The sequence below is a fragment of the Protomyctophum parallelum genome, assembly GCF_964188405.1.
Source record: "Protomyctophum parallelum genome assembly, chromosome: 14".
Lineage (NCBI taxonomy): Eukaryota > Metazoa > Chordata > Actinopteri > Myctophiformes > Myctophidae > Protomyctophum > Protomyctophum parallelum.
In genome coordinates this window covers 28613726-28636397 of record NC_139709.1, presented here as the reverse complement: position 1 = coordinate 28636397, position 22672 = coordinate 28613726, and the positions used below count along the sequence as shown (strand labels likewise).

The 22672-nt window shown below is 42.9% G+C and overlaps 1 protein-coding gene across 1 annotated transcript in view; it reads right to left on the bottom strand.

Annotated features, from left to right (window-relative positions):
- The window catches only part of LOC310870418 (phosphatase and actin regulator 1), a 30415-nt gene extending 9178 nt beyond the window's left edge, over positions 1-21237 (bottom strand). Inside the window, exons 1-8 of the mRNA XM_083781640.1 lie at positions 20809-21237; positions 17599-17763; positions 12255-12335; positions 9156-9356; positions 7428-7770; positions 5481-5671; positions 4634-4790; positions 1068-1123 (exon numbers count right to left, since the gene is read on the bottom strand). Coding sequence (XP_083637766.1) covers positions 1068-1123; positions 4634-4790; positions 5481-5671; positions 7428-7770; positions 9156-9356; positions 12255-12335; positions 17599-17763; positions 20809-21127 — 1513 coding nt within the window. The 5' untranslated portion in view covers positions 21128-21237. The remainder of the gene's footprint in view (positions 1-1067; positions 1124-4633; positions 4791-5480; positions 5672-7427; positions 7771-9155; positions 9357-12254; positions 12336-17598; positions 17764-20808) is intronic.
- Between the last annotated feature and the right edge of the window lie 1435 nt (positions 21238-22672).

The following is a 22672-nucleotide window of genomic DNA, read 5'->3' as shown; positions in this document are numbered from 1 at the left end:
TAGAAGAGCGGAGAAAACAAATATAACTACCCCAATTGTATGACTATATAAGTTAGACAGATTGGACAAAAATAACATTTTGTTCTCCAAAATAAAATGACAAATTTGCTTTAACATCACTTATCTAGACAGACAAACTCCCTGTTTGCTGTGATCCAACTCCGTAGTTTGCTGTGGTCAAATAACGTGATCTTTCTCAGGCAAAATGCTTACATTTCACTAGAGGATCCTAGTACTGGGTGGATTCCAAACCAATTACCAGGAAGAAGGAAAAAAAACCCAAGCTTAGAGTGGAGTTAAAAAGTAAAACTTACTGGAAGACCAGGACACTGGCCCAAATAACAAGGCCTTCAGCAGTCACAATGAATGCACTAATGTCTGTGCTAAATATATAGCTAGCTACAGAATCCCGTGTAGCACCATCCCCAGTGTAAATGTAACCGAGTGCAAAAGTTAAAATGAAGCCACCTTTTTGTTTAACCGTGTGTGTGTGGATGTCACTCTGGAGTGACACTGCCTATCAAACAGGAGGAACTGCTTACTAAAAATCACACCCGTGTGAACCGAGCGGTGCAACTATACGTAATTCGTACTGTAACTGGTGAGAGAAGACACCCCCACTCAAGATTGTGAAAGCCCTCCTCCCTGGCCTGTGTGTGTGTCCCAATCAGGAGCACAGTTGTTGACTTAAACAGGAGGCTAGTAAAGACCCCTCCTTGAGTCCTACTCACTATACTGTGTAGGTCATGCTCAGACAGACCCACACACACACACACAAAGTCACTGTTGGGAGCGACTAGCACCGCTCAAAAATCTGAAGAGAGTTCCATGCTACAGAACTGACTGTGATTGGGTTGAGAAGCTTGGATATGATTCTTCAGGGGGCTTCCCTGCTGTTCGCCTGCCTCAAATATTTGAAGTGCCCTTGAGCAAGGCACTGAACACAAAAAAGGAGGTTGTAAATAAATAAAAAAGGAGAGAAACCTGGTCGATTCATTATGATCACGTGAAAATTGACATTGGCAGCATAATGATGCGGCTTTAGCTACGAAAAGCAAACGACTCACGTTTCAGGATGTTCCGCTGTTCCAGCTCTTCAGCCGTGGGCCTCTGACTCAACCGCCTGCAGAAAAACACACTCATGGTCAGCACACACACATCGCAGACCCATCATGGTCAGCAGACATACAGCCATGGTCAGCACAGCCTTGTACGACAATAATGCACCATCAGCAAGGCTAGACAAATATAACTACCCCAGAACAGATGAAAACATTTTAAAAAAAAAGATAGGGGTGACCCGATAGCAGAGTTGTTAGGGCGCATACCACTGGGCTCAAAAGTCCCCAGTTCAATTCCCGGTCGGCTGAACCCTTTGCTGCATCACTAAAAATGATGGATAAACAAAACAAATAATAAATAGAAAAATGTTCCCCTCAGAGAACAGGTCCCTGTCAGCCGGGCCAGGTAGTAGAAGTCACTTCAATAAATATCAACCTACTGTACAATGGTGATGTCACTGCCAATTGCCATCGTCCAACAGAAACCCTCAGCTAGCATAGTTTAAACAGTCATAAATAGTTTGAAAACGGTCATAAATAATCCACAGAGTCGCTGCCTCTGTGGTCACATGCACTTCAGAGGAAGCTAGGCTGGTTTATCTTCCTAAGCGTTTTTCTTTGCCGGTTAAAGTCATTTCCTGTAATGACACTTCTCTTTAGCATAACACCATCCATCCTAGACCTGTTATCCAACAGACAGTTTGACTGACTGCCCGTCAGCAAAACTGACATTTCGCGCCAGGCTGACATATTTTCAGTTCGATGTAAATAGACAGTTAGTCCCAAAGGAAACAAATATGTTATGTTCATGTAAACTGGACATTACTTTTTATTGCCTGTAAAAAAGAAAAAATATATATATATAATTTTGTGACTAGTGCCAACCTGAGAACATTGATTTGGTTGTGTTTTGCGCAAATTAACACTCATCTTCTTAACCCATTACGTTTTTAACTGCTGTGTCACTGACACACACACACACACACCCCAATTCAGAAAATATACGGTGAGCTTGTAGATCAGCACGCGCCACAGTATAAATCAGAATAAAGAGTTGCTTGTCTCGCCCTTGCTCCCATCATGCCTTTTCCTGCTCGAGTGCACCCACTCAGGAGAGAAACAAGATGGGGAGGGAGGGGACTGCATGGGAGTCCTTCGCTTCCCAAAACAGGCTGTACAACATCTGATCAATGTCTGTCCATCCCTGTGCATGCATGCATGCACGCACACACGCACACACCCACGCACACACACCGACTGCCCCTGCCTAACCCATTTTGACCTGAGATCAGATTAAAAAAATGTCTTCTACATCCTGACAGTTTTCTGAAAATAGCAGACCTACAAGCTCGTGATCAGCTATGAGCTTGTAGATCTGCTATTTTTCAATAGCTAAAGCATAACATAATGCTAAAACCAAAAGGGGCTCCCGCCCAAAATGGGCTATTAACAATTTCCACCAATTTAATCTCCATACGAATCATGGTTGTCATCTTCATTATGCAACAAAGCGGCAGTCTGTGTGTACGAGGTCACAGGACCCAGGCCATAATGGCATTATGCAAGGAATTACAAGCTTTTATGAAAAGGCCAATATGATAAAAAAAAACATTTGATGGATGGTAAATACGTTACATTTCCATGCGTTTCCCCATGGGGGACAACAAGGACAAGAGGACAGGTCAGAACGTCCTACAGCAGGATTTATTTATCGTGATCAGCTTTGATTGGCTGAACACCAAGGACTGTGCTGGTGGACAAATAGTACAAAATTGTGAATAATGAACGTGTCTGGTGGTGATGACACTGGAGAAAGGAGAGTGGGGCAGGGCTTTTTTGGGAATACGACAGCCAGCCAGGCAGGCGGACGGACGGGCAGGCGGGCGGGCCTTCTGGGAACACAGCTCGTTTCAGACGCAGTGGGGGGAACAGAGGCTAGCGTGCCAATGACACTCTCGCTTCCCCTTCCTAGCAACCACATTTCCCGTGCCTCCATTCGCATTATCCTTCCATTTATTTCTGCTGATGGGATTAGTTATGGGGTAGGGCTGGGCTGTGGTTATAGGACTCATATTACGATATCCAAAATCGCACGAGTCTGGATGTCATCCGAAGTGTTGTTTTTTAAATGTAAAGTTTTAAATCACTTAATGGTTATTGTATACAAAAGAAAACAGAAATGTGAAAAAACATGTGAGCTTGTAGATGCTATATTCGCATAAATAAATAATCACAATACGGATAGAAGTATTTGGTCAAAAATAGTGACATTTGGCCCGGACGGTTACCGTGCCACGGGTTCGACTTCCGAGCCCGACGGCCTTTGCCTGTCTAATTATTGTACCTTATCAATAAAGGCAAAAAATGCCCCAAAAAAAATCTTTAAAATAGTGATTTTACCCATATCGCTCCATAGCCCCACTATGGGTTCTACACATCATGTCCTCTCCTCCCGAGTCCCTAGCTCATCTTTCCTCTCATAGGGTGAGAACGCACCGAGGAAAGCGGAAAGTGTGGATGAAGAAATATGATCCACAGGCACAGTATGTGATCCACTGAATTCACAAACTGTCAGAAAGCATGTGTTGATTTTTTCTGTGTCCGTGTGTAAGCACTGTTGAATTGTTTGTGACGTACAATAACTGTACTGTACTGTGTGTGTGTGTGTGTGTGTGTGTGTCTCAGTATGGACAAGCAAATATGCAACGGTTTTGTGGAGGAGTCGAGTGGTGATAATTTGGCACACACATACATCAACTGTGGTGACTCAGTGAGCGAGGGAGGAAGGCAGCCAGTGGGAGGGGGAGAGAGAGAGAGAGACACACACACACAGAGAGACAGAGCGAGAGAGAGAGAGAGAGAGAGAGAGAGAGAGAGAGAGAGAGACACAGAGAAAGAGAGTGGGAGGGAGAGAGAAAGATTCAGAGTGTGTGCAAGAGTGGGAGGGAGAGAGAGAGATGATGCGTCGCCGAAATTAGGTCAGCTCCCATCTTCAGAGGCTCTCTTTAACGAGATGGAGGGCTTATCGTTATCGGACACGGAAGGGGAACATTTAAATGACGTAAAAGTGCTATCAGACAGTGAGAAGTTGACGAGTGCAGTTGCTTTTGGCCCGACACAATCAGAGTCAGTGCTGTCAGCTGGAACATCAGCCCATTATCAAACCGCCGTTCAAAAACAGGTCTTGTTTGGCTTTGAGCGCAGCACTTGTTCCAAAACTACAGCGCAGCAGTTGGCTGCAGTGTAACATTCAATTGGCTTACAAGAAAACTACATTTTTTAATAAAGATTACGTGCAAGCGGGTGCACAGTAAAAGCCTCAATTGTTGCACTGGTTACACAAGTGGTACAGATTACATCAGAATTCAAAAACGGCTAGTCCGGAATTCCTCTTTAACACATCCGTGAAACATTGTGAGCTTGTAGATCAACCATTTCCGATAAATGAACAATGTGTGTGTGTGTGTGTGTGTGTGTGTGTGTGTGTGTGTGTGTGTGTGTGTGTGTGTGTGTGTGTGTGTGTGTGTGAGAGAGAGAGAGAGAGAGAGAGAGAGAAAATGCGTCCCACTCACCGTGTGAGTTTGGTGCCTATCTGCTGCCTGGACTCCAGCCTCTCCTCGTCCGTCTGCATGGGCAGGATGTTCTTCTCCTCCAAATCTCTCTTGGACGGACGGTTGCTCAGCTTGATGGCCAGAGAGTCCTTCCTCAGCACCTTCACAGCCAACCGACCTACAAAATGGACAGTCAATCACAGTCACTGCGGGAGAGCTTGGTGCAGGGACACCAACATTTGCAAAACCAGTGATTCTCTGCCTTGTTCCCACAGACCTCCAAGTTTGATGTGCATGTTGCGTACCCCCGTTTTATTTTAATTAGCTCTGGGACTCCAATCATTTGGTTCCATTTGTACACTCTCATGCCTCATTCACACGTATCAAACACATATCAATCAAATGTTTGGTAACTTTTTTAGGCCACCAGAATGCTTCCAATGGGAGTCACATGGTTTGACCAAACATTTGTTTGATATGGGGGGGGGGGGGGGGGGGGGGAGCATTAGCAAGGACTGATATACACATGCATTACACGTTGTTTTTAGAGAACAAAGTAGGCTACTGTGATTACTCCTCGTTCGATAGCTTAAAAACTATCATTCTGCAGTGACCGCTTAAATACCGCCAACATAATCTTGCTGTGTCACAATGACCACTTAAACCCACTCGACTTGGTAAACTGTAGAGAGTTGTCACTGTACTTGGACAGCTTCTTTCCGTCCACACCTAATCTCTTTGCCACAAGCTTGTGAGCTTGTAGCTCAACTATGTTTGGTTAATGTTTCCGCCCAGACTATGGATGCTGGGGTTCAAGTAGTCAAATAGAAATCCACCAAAACGACCACCCCTTGGTAATATGGCTTACTTGTAAATATGTCGTCATCATCTTCGTCGTCATCGGTGTCATCATCCTCTTCGTCTTTATACATGCTGGGCAGGTCCTCGTAGTCGCTCTCGTTTGGCATGTTCTCCTTGTCATCGTCACAGTCTATGATCGCAGGCGGGATGTCCCTCCTGTCCATTAGAGCACACTGTCCACCACCATGTAAGGCAGAGCTGGAAGATAAGAGGAACATCTGCCTTATTAACGAGTTAATGAAATACACTTGAACATTTATTTTCTGTTTTGCAGGTGTGAAGGCTTGTTCGAATTCTGGTGCGGCAAAAAAGAAAAGAATCACACCCCTGTGAACAGAGTGGTGCAACTCCCCCCCCTCTCTCCCTCCCTCCCTCCCCCTCCCCCTCTCTCTCTCTCTCTCATTAGCAGGCAACAGTGTCTCTCTGTTTCTGGCAAACAGCGCCCCTACTGGTACTCAAACTGGTGCTCATTAACCAACACATAGCAGGTGAACACATAGGTGAACATCACGGACATTGCTGTTCCTTGGAGTGGTTGCACCACTCAAAAAACACTATCACTTACACTAACTTTAATTGGGGCAAGAGGCTGCTGGTATATTAAATACATGAATAGTCCAGTGGAGTGGGTTTTAATCCATGTTATCAGAGAGCATCACAACGTGAATACCCACAATTCCCTGCTGAGAAATTGACACAGGGAAACTATGCAAGCTCATTAAATAAGTATTGAGAGGGCCAGGAAGACGAGAATGGAAACGTGTGCCTTTGTGGAGGAGCTACTGTATGTGGCGGGAATTGGGATCACAATACAGTATTTAACTACAAGAAGAGCACAAATACACATTTAAAAAAAAATTGTACAAATCCTACAAAATCCCTTGCAAGCCTTTTAGTTTTAACTATGATGAACAGCAGGAAAAACTATTTACACAGCTTGTATAACACAAACTACGGCTTAGCACTACCATTCAAATGTACATCAGTATGATATCAAGTGCTAAACCAATGACAATTTCAGACCGATTGTTAAGTGATGGTTTAGGTTTATTAAATAATGTTCAATACCCTACCCTGTCCCTTCCTTAAAAAAAAAGAAAAAGAAAGAAGCAAAAAACACTTCAAAGACAAACAAAACTAGGCCATGCTTTACGGAACCGAGTGTTCTAGCACAGATCTTTGTTTGTCAGAAGCAGAGCATCATACTAGCATCTTTTCTAAAAGGTTCAAGACTTTTATATCTATAATGTATCTGTGGGGATTTTTAAAATCACCCTGCAGCACAGAGTGACACAAGAACCGTCAGCTCATCCAACAGAAATAAGAGATAATGTGAGAGGTAAGGTATACAGCCGAGTAAATGTTAGAATATATTGGAGGTTTGACACGCACCGCCTGTCAAGTACAGTATGATCATTTTGTTGTACAACAATACCCATTCACTCTCAGAGCATCTGAAGTACATAAATAGTGGCTATTGGGAAGAAATCTTGCATGTCCAAAACGGTTACTTTTCAGGAAATGGGCAAAACAATTTGTGCTCCAGTGAATCCAATATAATAGCCATGATGTAGTCAAACATTTTTAATACTTCTCATTGGTTAAAATATTTATAAAAGCCACAGATAGACTTAATCACTTTCACTTTAAAAACACGTTCAGTTGAAGAGATACAAGATTTCTGCCCGACAGCAACACTATGTTTGTGACGCCATCATGTGTGCAGCTTTATCAGGCTGCTGCAGGCTCAGGGATACAGGATGACACTGTTCAAAGTACCAGTGATCCATCCGCTTTCTTCAACATCATGTTCTCTTCTTGTGTGCTTATTCATATCCCATCCTGCTTAGCTCCCTCAGTCATGACTCATGACTAATATTTTCCAGCTAGGTTTAAGCGACCTCTGCAAATGTATTATATTAAACGTCATAACTAAGATTTACGTGTAACCAACCTTTCAAACCTCTGCATGGACAGCGCCAGGGTTTTGTTGAGCTCCTCGATGATGCGGCTGGGGTGGTGCATGCTGCCGTACTGGAGCTGAAGCGGGTGGCCGTGGCTCTGGCGGAGGCTCGTGGTCAGACACGTGAGCTGGGACGGCAACAGGGTGCCGCCGTGGTGCGGGGGCACGCCCTGAGGTGGCGGACACTTTTGGGCGAAGGTGCTGAGGGGGTTGGGGGACGGAGAGGGGGTTCCCCGCCCCCCCGTAGGCACACAAATCATCACCTTCTTGGGAGGTAGAGGAGGAGAGAGCCTCCCGCCGAGCATGCAGGGTAGCTTCATGGGCTGGAAAGAGTCTGCAGAAAGAGAGAGCATCAAGGAGAGATGAAGAACGTTTCAAGTGATGCACTACAGGAAACTCTGCAGTTTTGTTTAGAACCATTACATTAGTGTTTCCCCTACATGCATTTAACTGCGCTGCCCCCCCCCCCATGGCTTAATACTTATGAACATTATTAGTTTCATAAGCAACGCATTGTGAGCTTGTAGGTGTGCGACACAGTCATGCGACCACGTATGAAATTGGCAAACCTGTATTCACATGCAGGTCTCCTGAGTCTATGGGTCTGCTGTGAAAACGAATGCACCTAAGGTAACACCTTTCTATGGGTCACAGGTTTAGGCTCGACTGTTGGCTGTTTTATGTTTGTAAAGCTTTTCTAAGATAATTTCAATGTGTCTTTTGGTGTACATTAGTAGGACACATGCAATATAGACGCAGTAAGTTGAAGCTTGTATTTACAGTGTATTGCTTCATATTCCGCGACGGTAACTTTGCTTGCTGTAGAGTGTAAATCATCTCAGCATATTAAATCTAAGTAAATCTAAGTAATAGTAGATTTGTTTGTTTTGTCAAGAAAGCAGGTAAATGGGGCAGTTAATGGGTTAATAAAATTACCATTTTCACTGACACTGTAATATGACGAAGTAAGGCATTAGGCATTAATGTACAAGAATAGAAATAAAAAAATGAAATATGGAGATATGATGTTTCTGCCCAACAGCCACATCATGTGGCCATTATATTTCGCCAAATTAGCCCTGTATGGATTAGAAAGCTAAATATAAATTAAAAAAGGAGTCCCCTGAGTGTTTGGTTCCCCAAGAGGCCTCCTAGTTCGCCTACAGCAAAGCACGGCCCTGGCCACATGACGAGGCCAGTACACAAACTCAGTGGGCTGAGCTGGGCTCAGTGTTGATTTGAGTGGTGGGAACAAGCCAACTAGGCCAAGGTAATGCTACAGGTAATGTGACCGTTTACTCCACTGCAATTATTTGAAAACGTTGGTATTCTTTTTACAAGCTACAGTTCAAGAGTTACACGCACAAATGTCAAGCTGTCCTTTGTAAAACAACCATGAGGCCGATTTGAAACATTTGGGGCGGAGGTTGCAATGTTTCACGCTGATCAGTCCAGCAGTGTCCAAGATTAGCAGCACACAGTACACAGACACAAAAGGACAGAGGCAAATTTTCGTCCTTGTATATCGGTTTACTGCTAATCCAGGAAGCAGATATTTTAGCCGCTAAAACATCTGCTTTTCAGCCTTTCGGCGTGGCTGAGATCATTACAATCAAAGCATATGAAGTAAAATGGTGGATGCATGACTTTAAAGTGCAACAGGGTGCAGCTAATTCTTCCACCACTGTTTGAGAGTGTTCAGGAACATAGATAACTCACCTGTGCTGTGGTTCCTGGAGAAAGGCTTTGGAGGGAGGGCAGGAGGCTGTTTGTGGTACAATGGGGGCTTGGCAGGGGTACCCTGAAAGTCACCTGGGTATGTAAAAGACTTCTTGCTGGGCATAATCATAGAAGACTTCAGAGAGTGGTGGTCCTGAGTGCAGACCCTGCCATCCATTGAAGATCGGAATTCAACAGTTGCTGATGAGAAACAATAAAAAGAAAGTTAGTCTTTTTAATCTGCTCTGATTGAAGAATGCCGTTTGCCGAACGAGTCAGTGTTCTCAAATAAACATGAAAAATTACATCAGAGCCTGTCTTGCATCTTTTCTTTTGGAGTGCCGCTTTTTCCACTTAGTTGGTTTATGAGTCAAGTTATTTTCAAAGCTGAGCACCCACTGCCTCAACCAAGGGCGGTTTCCAGAGGAAGCGCACCTGCTTTTCTTTCTTTAGTCTGATTATGACTCAATAAGGCAAATCACTTTCCCCACAAATGCTCTAAATGCTATTAGTTACACACATTCCAGCTGTTAATTGAATTCAGTTGAAATACGGTCTGAGTGTACTTTCAAAGTGTCTAATGGCATGGCAGTGTGGCACCTGGTGTGGCCCCTCCGATTCTAGGAGAGGCCTGTGCTACCCGTGAGAACACACCCGGGACACACAACTTTACGCATTACCGGCCCACTGCTAATAGCGACTACAAAGGTGCAGGTGGAAAAAAAATTAAACTGGTGAAATTTTTGGCAATTGCCTAAACTGTAATCCTGACCACTACTCTCCCTCTGCCAGCCTGGGGAAACCCCTGAACTGAGTTCATGCTTACTTCAATGCATGATTGAGGAGTGAGCAGGTCACTTACTGTGCCCCTTATATTATCATTATAATGATTATATATATATATATATATATATATATATATTATATTACTTTTTGAGGTATCACTCAATAACGCAATACCACCATACTGTCGGTACCGCGATAACAAAAAAATCCATAGCACCCTAGTACTGGATAAGGCATGGGGGCATTGTCATCTTGAAAAAGAGACCATTCCCAGGATATAAATGATTCATCAAAGGATAAAGGAGATCAATCAGAATAACTTTGCAGTGACCCAACCCTCCCTAAGAAGTCCTATGGATCAAAGACATGCCAGGAAAATGCCTGCTCAGCATGTCAACATGTCAGAGAGCATGATGTCAAACGTTTCATTAAGTTTATCATCTCATGCAGTACCTGTATGAAACCATACAGTATGGTATCGTTTTGTTTCTCCAGTCATTTATTCAGCTTTTTCCTTTAATTTGTCAGCCATCTGCATGTGTGTGAGCATTTTTCCATCAACTGATTCTACCATGACAGCAGTAGCAACAGGCTTCTTGTTTTCTGGTTGCCACCTGAGGCATCCAATTGGTAAAAAGAAGACATGACTCATTTCAACACAGAGACCAGTATCCTCCTGTAGTTTTGGAGGCCTGATGGAATTATGGTGACAAGCCCTACATTTGTGATTGATGGAAACAAACCAAAAGGCATGTGCCATTTGATTTGGGATTTGGGTTTGGCGTTCACCCAGTTGAATGAAAAAGGTTGGGTTTTTTTTTAAATCACACCCGCGTGAAGTGAGTGGTGCAACTCCGTGTGGGGGTCCCTGGAAGTTCCAGACCCACAGGAACACAGCCAGGGTGACGGCCCGGTTCCGGCAAGCCGCCCCGCGTCCGAAACGGTCGAGAAATGATAGAGTTACCGTGTGGGGGTCCCCGGAACATCAAGACCCCCAGGAACGTGTAGAAGGATTGGTGTGCTGCTTTTCATTCTATCCAGTGCTAGACAGGGTTTGGCTGGTGTGTTGCGTGCCAGTTAAGGGTGTCAGCCAGCTCAAAGCCGATTATACTCCAGTGGCCAATGAGATGAAAGATTTATATATTTTTTGCCATAATGGGATTTATAATCCCCGCCCCTCTCTCGCACATCACTTCCATTTAGAGCATTATCAGATGGCAGATTGACAGGCATATGACTTGGAACAACTTTCTCCACAACCCGTCAGGCAAAATAGTTTCTAAAACTTAACTTGGAAGTCATATCTCTAGATGACCAATAGTAAGTCTTAGTCTTGTATCTGCACCAACCACTGGCAGCACTTGAAACATTTAAACCCTAAATACATAGTTTACCAGGGTGGGGTCCCCCAGGGGTTCATGTGGTTAAACCATAGACTGTAAAAAATATGGACAAAGCGTTCGCCGGGTCTAACATGAACGTAAAATGAAGCCTGTAATAATATGGTAATTCCTGATGTAAGTCGCCATCTTTCTAGATCCGTTTGGTACCAGCTGGCCATTGGCTGGCTCCGTTTTGGACCAGCTGGCCATTGGCTGCCCAGACAACGAGGCGGGACTTCCCCCCTTCTTCTCCTTTGGTTTTTATTTTGACTCGAGTGGGAGGGGAATCCCGATCATATACTGTAACGGTATGTTTTTTTTTCTTTATGGTCATTTTTTTAATTAATGGGACCATAATTTTCCAAAAAGAATATTATGACATTAGAAATGAGACTTTAAACTAGTGACTGGAAGAAGAAAGTATTCATGACCATGTTTATTAAGGTAATACAGTCTAGGTGAAGTTGGGCCAAAATACATGGGCCTCTATGGAGCTATGGGGCTTTTTGGGTCCAGTCCAGCGCCACAACAGGCCATTATATGAACTACCGATTTCAAATGAGGCTTCACGAAATATCTGGCTGACTGCCCCCCTGGGTTAAACATGTTAATAGATTAACTCAAGGCTGTGTAATTTAACAGCATATCTTCTCCTCTCACAGCTTAAAGTCATAACTGTAAGATGACTTACATATGGAATGTCTGAACAGGTCAGCTCCATATATGGAGATCTAAGGGTTTGAGGTCAGATGTAGTAGTTGCTGGCCAATATTGATGACATCAGGGATCTCCATATATGGGCTTAATATTAATCCCATATATCCCTGATGATGTCACGTGCCCGACCAACACACTGACGGGAAATGCACGATTCCATAGTTAACTGTAACCTTCGGTCGCAATAAGAAACTCAAACATTTCATATTCTTACCTTTTTCAAAAATCTCCTTCAGCACACCTCTCTTGATCAACTCCTCCCTGCTCTGTCTCACCGACATCTTCCTTTCCAAAGCTGAAAGAAAAGGAAAAACGTTTGATTTCATCAGCAGATTCCCAGTAAGGACCACACAGAAAGGCCTTAGGCAACATGGTTATAAACTTAAGAGTAGTCTCATGAATATTCATCATATTTTAAAATTCATTATGAATTATTAATGTAACCAGCCAAATTAGACCTACAATTCTGTGGAGGAATGTAGAAATGAGTACTATTACCATCTGCAAAATGAATAGGATATTTCATTCACTTAACCTTTAAGCTCTGAATTTAAACGTAATTAAATGAATGAAATTGTTAAAGATCACATCCACCGATCATTCCAATCAAAAGGCTGCCGCTCCATATGAGCAAAGCTAAAATTACACCTCCTATAGTAATGCATTATGTACAAGCGGACATGTCCCAAAGCTACTGCTTGTAGCTATCTTTAGATGCCTGTAGCCATCTTTAGATTTCATTTTCTGTCGCTGGGCTGAGAGGAGGTGGTTAAACGTCACGCTAGTCATTTAAAAATCTACCCCTGCAAAGGACCCAATTAAGATTGTGAAATTAGGATCAGCGAGACCCCTGCACAACAATCTCCCTGCAGGCCAGTGGCTCCTGCTTCAAGGAGAAGGAGACCACAGCTTGTGTGCGTGCGTGCGTTACATGTGTAGGACCCTGGAGTGTCGCCCTTCCCCCGACACAAGATAGTGCTGCCCTTCCCTGACCCAAGATAGTCGATGTCCCCAAAGCTAAAACCTCCTCCTCCTAGACTTATGACAGCCTGACCTTGTGCTTCAGTCATAAAAACACCATGGATTATTTAAAACCCAATGCTCTCAGATTTGAAGCAAAGTCTCACCAGAAAACTGTCCATAATGTCACGATACTTTGTGCTTTTAGGTTATAAAATGTCAAACACTATGCTCCACTACAAGTTCCTCCAGGATACCAGATGTTGTTCAGCATCACTCTCCATGCTCAAGTTGTCATCTCAGAGCAGCTTCAGGCCAAGCATTAGCTGCTGAGTAGGAAACATCAATATGTTCCAAAATATTCCAGCAGAGGCTCATCATTTATATAGACCTCAGGATATGGTGAATTGAAATTGAAATTCTAACCAAAAAATATGAATGCGATTTTCCTAAAGTATTAATTTCCACAAATATAATATACAAGCGTATCATGGGGCAGAAAGGGCTCATAGCAGTAATGTTCAGTAACATGTAGTAATCTACAAGTATTTATTGCATAATGCATATTTATTTATATTTGCATCACACATCAGGCCTATCTCTGTAGTCATATTTTTCAGATTGGCTTTCAAAGTTTGTGAGAGGGACACGTTTTGCACAATCATGAATTTTACACTCTCGGTAGACTACAATCATCCTCATGGTGGCGCTATAACAGCAGACTTTGCCTTGACCTACAAGTCTTGAACCGGCCAACTGTGTGTGCATGAGATTGAGAATTGGCATAACATCTAAATTGGAGGAAGGAAAATAACTCCATATAAATACAAAATTAACAAAGAATGAATGGAATGATATTTAGTTTGTTGAATTACTCAGCAAGTTAGCATGCTGAAATTAACTGATTCAAATGCGCGCGCGCGCACACACACACACACACACACACACACACACACACACACACACACACACACACACACACACACACACACACACACACACACACACACACACACACACACGTAAGGTGTAATGGTATGGTATGGTGTAATTAGCTGAAAGAAAAATCAACGAGTATGAGAAACATTGATCTACACTAAAGTATGCTTTGGGAAATGGTGGGCAGTATAGATGGAGCACCGAAGTCTGAATGTATGTAGTTTTTATTTACATTGTAATCCCCATAGGGGTATTTTTAGATCACCTCAAATAAGAACTGCATGCGTTTGAAAAATAAACATGTCACCCCTGCCGTTTCACTCATATGGATAAGAAGAATCAACTGACTGAGAGAAAACGCTATTGTTACTGCTACTGAATTAGTTATATTTTCGCTAGAAACAGACTGTATCATGAGTGACTGACTGTTGCAAACGATACAGAGACAACTCCCTGACAAGAACGCAGAGACAGCTTGTTTATTTTTGGACCACAATGCTTACATGAAAGGATTTTAAGATGACCCCATGTTATTCTCCATAGAGAAATTAATTCTGTGAACCAGGCAGAACCAGGGGATGAGCGAGTGACGTCAGGACATTGGCGCTCTATTGTCAAATATATTGGGACTGAGTCGGACACAATGGTCTAAACATGCCAGACGATCAGTATGGTATTGTGACCACCAGAACTACAGGCTCATATGAGCTTGTAGATATTTCCCTAACTGCATATTATTTTAGTAGTAAAATTACCCTACTACACTAATCTTGATCATGTACTCCAGCCACTCATGATCTTTACCGAAGATGACGATAACCAATTCATCTGAGAGACCAAGCTAAGAGCATATTAAATGAAACTGGCATAACTGAATACAGACTGCAATGAGCATGGTTTTAGAGACGTATTCCACTGTGAAGTGACCCAGATAGACTGAACACTCTCAAACCAACCCTAAGGCCTGGTATCTCAAAGTGGAGGCTTTTACCAAATCTATTCAGTCAGCCTTTGTCTCAGAAAAAATATTATTTAAAACTTTCATTATCAGTGAAAGAAGTTTTTTTTTTAGATGTGGTTGCACCAATGAGACTTTGACAGATACAACATTAAGGGCACACTGGTGTTAGGAGGAAAGAAAAAAAAAGAAGCCTGTCAATTCTGTCTGCCGTTTATATGGGGAAACCAGGAGGGATAAAGCTAAGCTATAACACAGACGGTGAGTTTTAACAGCAGGCGACAGCCTGGCGTATTTTCCAAAGTGCGTTATTACTAGTCTACTCTATGGGACCCAGCAACTACTGCCGATAGGAGACGAAGAGGCGATAGTCGAAAAGTGGGCGGAGGAACGTCGTTCAAAAACATGGAAATATTGTATCTTTTGGAAAACCGGTTCCAGTGGTATGGCATACCACCAGATTTTGGTGGTAGGGCCTATGCCATACCACCGAAATCTGGTTCCTAGTTCCACTTCAAAATGTTTACTGGACCACAGCAGCATCATTTACACTTACGGTACTCATTTTACATGCGCTTCAAAGCGTGGTCATAGGGTAATGACAGCAGGAACACCCACTAGGAGATGCTCAGATCACTACTAGTAGGGGTCCTTCAACACTGCACTGTAAGCTGCATGGTGGACAGACAGGATGTGACACGATAACGTGCCAGACCTTGCCATCTTCCTGAGATAAGGAGTAAAGTCCCTTGGAGCTAGCTTTTATCCGCCTGGAATATCACAACACGCCATCCATAATCCTCTACTCTACTGTGCTCAGTGTCCAATTACCTGCATGAACATCTGCATAGGCAGCCCAGCAGCTGGTCTGCTCCCTACTGGCAGAGGAAGTATGAACAACATCAGGGCACCAGATAAACCACTGCAGCGATAAGAGCATGAACAACACTGCAGGACAGCTCAGGTCCCTGATCTTTAGATGACTGACGGTACGCTATAAATCAAATGATATGCAAACCAAAAGAAAGTGTTCCATAACGTTAAAAAAATGATTACTAAAGTTCTGCAGTTGCAGTATTAAGCATGACAGGAATTGCATGGAGGCCATGGCCACCGTGGCCCCTCAGTTTGATCAAACAAAAGTGAACCAATTACCGGTACCAGTGGAGAATTTAAAGTTACCAAAATAAAAGTGCATTGTTCCAACCAAACAAAAAAAACACATTTTCACAACCCATACAAAAATATACAAATAAAGGCTCTTGAAGTACAAAGCATAAGCCTAGAGAGCCAATGGGAGATGAGTGTAGGTCACAAATGTATAATGCCGATATTAAAGAGGATTTGCTAGGACAATGTACATGAGCTGAACATGGTAGCTACAAAACAATGGATGAGCTCTAAGCTCATCCATGGGCCTCCACTGATTAACAGCAGTTTCAAAAAATGAAAATACAAAACCTTTTATTCTCATCGGTTCGTCCTTCACAAAAAAAAAAGAAGACTGGAGGTGAAAAAAGTTTCATAATCATCGCCTGGTGGATTTAAAAGAATGATCAAAAGGACAGCAGCCAGCCGTTTAGAAGAGTTCTGAAATATCAGCATCAGCGTTTTGGATGAGGGATACTAAAAATATCACTTACTCAACAGGGATTGCAGGGCCAGGGGCAAGAGAGTAGGGCCAGAAATACAAGCTTGTGCCAAATATCCTTGAGGGAAAGCAACAGTCAAAAACCATGAGGAAAGGGCAATATCAGGCCCCCTCCATACAAAATATAAAACAATTATTAAAAGGTGAAAAGAAGCAGCATTCCTTGCTTTTGTTAGAAAATAACAGTATTCGTTATCATGGCATACTGGGGATCGAATGAACAAGACCAGTAATCTGAAAGGCACACTGTAGTGGTCAGTGTGGCCTGATGGCGAACGCTATGAGGTCAGACAGATACTGATTCATCTAAATCTCACAGCAGACACCAATGCTGCATTAACGAAGCCTGTCCTGTCCAATCCAGGTTCAGGTGTGCGTATGTCACTTTCACACAAGTTCCCACCTAAGTAAAAGCAATATTCCCCTTTAGTTTTCTCGTCGGGTGGTGGTGTTTTGTAAAGAACGTGCACCATAGATTGTTCTTTCTACAACATAAAAATGTGAATCTGAAAAACACCAACAGGTGGACATAAAGATACATTTGAAAGAGTCTACCAAAGTAACATACCTGCAATGAATATTCAGAGGGTGACTATCAGCTCTGGACATCATCTAAAAAGGTGCAGTCAGTGTGCCAAAGCGTCTCCTACCGTATGTTCAGACATCCACAATAGCTCAGACACCATAAACAACCACGTAAAATACAAATACATGCAGCCATATCCAACGCCGGGAGCATGTCCTTCACTGGCCCCAGGAGTAAAGGGACCTTAAGCTCAAAAAGCCAAACAGAAAAACTGCACTTTCACTCAGTCAATTTGTAACAATTTCTATTAGCTTGAAGTCTGAAACCTAGCTCTTTTCTGCCCCTGACTGGCCAAGGGAAAATTCACCACACACACTGGCATGTCATTTCAGGAGCCATTTGTTAACAATATGCTCGCGGAGCGCACACACACACACACAGTTACATTCATTCTTGACTGTTATATTAACACTCAAGGTTTTACCGTGTAATTTTGTTTGAACTACCAAATGGGAGTTTCATACCAGCAGAGGTCTGCTTGAACTTCTCACTCTTCTTCTTCCTCCACTTCCAGGGCTTCAGGAGACGTCCCAGAGTGGCAAATTTGCTGCGACGCCGGATGGGAGGAGTGTGGGTCCCCGGGACAAGGGACTCGGAGCGCATGGCAGCCAACCTCTCAACTTCCTCAGCTGTTAAGGAGATCAAAAACAAGGGCCGTCAAAATGTAGGTCAGGAATGTCAAAATGTGTTATGGTAGTCTTGCAGGAGAATGGATAGGGAATGAGACACCAATGCTTGGCCACAAAATAAATAAATGAAAAAAGAAGCAAGCCGTCTCTTCCAGAGACTACAGAGGCTGCATAAAGTCTGAGCTGTGTGAGGCTAGATCACACTGATTGGTTTGTTTGTGCTAGTTTGGCAGCTATCTCTATGTACAGAATGCTAAATTTAAATATACTCTGAAGTATGATGTGTCGCTTGGCGACAAGAAAGACCATTTTGTGGGTAAGTGACCGTTGTGTGATGGTGGACTATATAAATGAAGCTTTAGTTTAAGCACCTTGTTTGGGGTACATTTTCCTTCAACTTTCTAAATATTCACCAAGTAGGGTTGCAAATGCAAAGTTAATTGAACACTGAATGATTGTGTTTCACACTTATGTAATCATGAAACTCACTTGGAAATGTATTTTAAACACCTTATTTGGTCAGCTATATTGCACTTTGCCCTCATCTCCTCACCTTTACACAAACGATTAATAAACAGAACATTTACAACCCATCTCCACATCAAGCTCAGAGAGGCACAACAACTTCAGAGGCCCTTCATACTAACTGACCACAAATACAGTATAGCACCGATAAGCACAATGAGCAACAAAGGCTTTAAGGAAATGACAGTAACAACAACAGGTGTTGATACTAAGGGTTGCCCACCTGCTACTGGCAGGTAAATAAAATGTAAGGACAGGTGGAGTTTGCTTTCAGGTTGCCCGACCCGTCAAGTGCTAACTTGAGAGGATATGCAACTATCTATAAACACGAGATATTGTTTAAACACCTGAACATGGAGTGCTCCCTGTTCTGGTCTGTGCAATGTAAAATAACAGCACTGTTTACCTATCATGTGCCGTTTTCACTGTTTGTGCACGTAAACTAACACAACATTGTGTTCAATTGAACGGTAATTCATTTTATAATTTAATTCACTTATAATTTACTTTTCGGTCAAGTGGGCATGACCTTTGGGCAAGTAGAACATGACCTGTACTTGCCGGGCCAGTGCCTCCGAGTCAACCCCTGAACAATAATCACGATTAATAATATATATTGTTATTTTAGGCATGCAGCCCTGATAAGTAGAGCAAAAGAATCCCGCACACTGTCTTCACTTGAGTTTAGATTTTATTGAGCAACGTTTCGGTCGTCAGACCTTCATCAGGCATGCAGCCCTACTACCATGCACAGCTTTTTAACATTATACACATGCTTATGACATCAAAAGCAAAGAATGTCACACATTTTTCATACAAACTTAGGTGTGAATTCATTAACTACATAATATATGCTGTCCAAGTCCCCCCCCAATAATACACAAAACCACAAATCCATCTGTTATCTCACAGTGACACAATTAGTCCATTTGATCAAAACAGTTTAGAATTGCTTGCGGACTTATTATATTAAGTCAGGAGGGACGATCATAAGAGGCAATTAAACTGGAGACTTTGATGCACACAGAAATAACAGCACACAAACATCACTTTAGAGGAAGTGCATGAATAAAGCCAGCAGCAGTCTTCAGACATTTAGACATGTTTTTTGTTGTAATGTTCTCGAGTACATTAGCAGTCGAGCACAACATACATTTCTTCGCTACAGCATAAATCCAAGACGTGCAGTCACAGAAATAACAATCTAAGGCTTTTACAGGCCTAAATCACAGCATATGTCCCAATAGTGTCACCTGGTATCCTGGCTGGGCTAGCAAAAGGGAAACCAACAAATGGCAGAAGATGGCAAAAATGACCACATCTGCCCTATGGATTTGACTGCTAGGCCTACCACAACAAATAATTGGTGCATAGTGCAATGCTACATCAAAATAAGTCAAATGGGGGGGGGGGGGGGCTTTAGGTAAGGAACGTTCTACCTTTTTTTTTTAAACATGTTGACATGTTGGCTGCTTACTGCAAATCTCAGTGGTGTAGGCCTACTAACTAGTAGTGCTTCATGAGCAATGGTGACACAAAGCTTACATTCCAGGTAGCACAGCCTGCAGCCCTTCTCAAAAGCAGCCTTTCAAAATCTGTTTTAAGTAGAATATAAATTGACAATATTGTCAATTATAACATGTAAAAGAAAACAGCTGTACTACAATGAACAGCAGCAGTCCGATTCTGAATCAGATCAAACACATTTGTGTTGTTGTTATTCAGTCATTGATGATACTATATTTCATGCATCATGCCAGTAAGAAATTGTGGTATACAAGCAGCAGTATGCCTAATACTTTCCATAATAGGCCTACAGCTACATCCCCATTGTTTGTAACTGCATGTTATTGTTCAATTGCAATCACCTGTTGTTTGGTGGCCAAGATGGCTGGGGGGGTGATGTAATGATCCTTGAAAAAGGCTGAATTATTGTTAAATGGTGTTCATGATACGATATGAGAATGTTAGTCAAATGCCATTTAAATAGCTTGTTCATCTTTATTGCCCACGTTTAGTCTACATCAGGACCCGATCATGGAAACTGAAACCACGCCATTACTCTTTCAGAACAAATTAATCTACAATACAAATTATTTCGATCCAGTATTGCTCGCAGAGTAGAGCGAATCTAAAGCTCTGATGTCGTTTATTTTTAGCAGGCAATCCAATGTAGGCTACTAGCCATATCGCTCTACGGAATTCCTTCGGTGTGGCTGTGTAGCCTACGCTATACAGTATGCCTGGGCAGGCCAGCCTACACCTGGTGTGTGGTATGTGTGCATTTGCATTCATTGTCTCTATACAGTCTATTCACACAAGACCACCAGATAAATCCACAAAGAACGACAGGTCAAAGCACATGAAGCACAATCCTACGGCGCAAAGATTGATCGTCAAATGAATGTGCATTATATCATATCATTGCAGATGCAATATGTGAAAGCGCATCATGAACAGCGGTACAGCCACCAGCCTACACTGCAGGTCTATATGGGCCAAACGAGCAGCTCCACTCACCATCCTGTGTATCGTTCCCGCGGCTGCAGTTGCTGCAAATGTGCTTTATCTCTTTCCCGATGTGACAGTGGATCGTAAACGGCATGTTATTATTGTGGTGCTGGCGCTTGCTTTGTTGCTGCTTCTTCTTCTTGTTGCTGCCGCTGCTGCTGCTGAGAGACATCATTTTGACCAGGCTGAACGTTTTCTTCTTGTTGTTGGGTCTCTCCACCGCCACGGGCGTGTGTAATTCTCTACTACACCCCGTTGTAAGCCAAGTCCCGTGCATGATGGAGGAGGGTGCGGGATCCACCGGGGGGTAACTGGCCGTCTTGTACATGGACACGCGAAAACGGTCGGACGCGCGGTCTGGTCTCTACTCTGCGGTGTGCGCACACACACAACACGGTGATGATGAGCGAGGCGAGCTTCTTCGAGATTTTAAGGGTCCGTCAAATGATTCCCACCTGATTTAGCCAGCTTCCACCATTTCTTCTCACCCATCTATTTATTTCCACACTCGCACCTGAGATTCCAGTGACTAGACTAGCAGCAGATTGCGCATGGCGTGGTGGAGTGAGCAAGCAGCACTGCGAGCTCTCAACGAGATGCTAAAATGTGTGACTGTTTGTTTGAATAGTAATGACTGACTGGCTGGCTGCCTCTGCCTCTGTCTCTGACTGTCTCTCTCCCCCAGAATCTCAAACCTGCAGTCTAATCCGCGATTAGTGCTCAAAACGCAGAACGCGTGTGATTGGCTGGACTGTGCGCTCCTCCAGAATGGCCAATACACGGTCGACTTCAAATGAGTTGTTAAATTTGGTCTGTTTGGTTTATTGTAGCCGGCTACCTACACTACACTATGTATTATGTACTATTTTGCAGAACTGCACAACATGCAGTAGTATCCTAACATTTAGACTCTCGACTAGTAGGCTAGGCTAGTGTATTCGTATTGTATCGATAAAATACATCTACGAGAGTCTTAGGCTAAACATGCAGCATTCTCCAGAATACCGTTAATGTATTTTACAGTAGGCCTACCAACTTTATTGGGATATAGGCCTACAGCCTAGCTAATATTCCACCACCTTCTGGCACCTTTGAGAGGCACGTACATATGACTTTGATTGATTGAAGTATTTATTAACAGTTTGCAGAATTATAGTAGGCCTACATACAGTAGGCTATACATTCAAGCACAACTCAATACAAAAACTGTTCTGTGAGTGGACGACACCATAAAGCATTCATTCATCATAACATTTATAGACGTACAAAAACAGGAAATCATCATAAAGGGGGGAAAAACATATTCAGACCCCCTTTCCACCGGTTGGTTCCCAATGGGAACCGGTTCAGTTCTTTTTGGAGACAGATCTCCAAAATTGGTGGGAAAAACTAGACCTATATTAAATTGTTTATAGGATCAATACACGTAAATTAATACATGATAACCCTTCCACAGTAGTAACTTTTTCATATTTCCCTACACAATGCCTCATTTGCATATTTAAAAATGTAAAATTTGTAATACAATAAATCATTGTCTTCGTGTAAGTACTCAATTGGGGAAGTTTCATGATGATAACAATCTAATATAGGTATGTTTTTATGGAACCAAAAATAACTGAACCGGTGGAAAAGGGGCCACAGTGAGGGGAAAAGGGGGTAGGTGGGGGATTCAGATTTTACGGGGGCCAGTTTAGAATTGCAGCCATCGTAAGTGCCCTTTGAGAGCGGTTTTGAAGGAGTCATGGGATTCACGACAGTCTTAATGACAGTTGGTAGGGCGTTCCACAATTTTGTGGCATAGGAGCGAAATTAATTTAGTCCCTTGTTTGTGCCGAATCTGGGTTGCACATGGTTTGTTGAACTGCCTCTG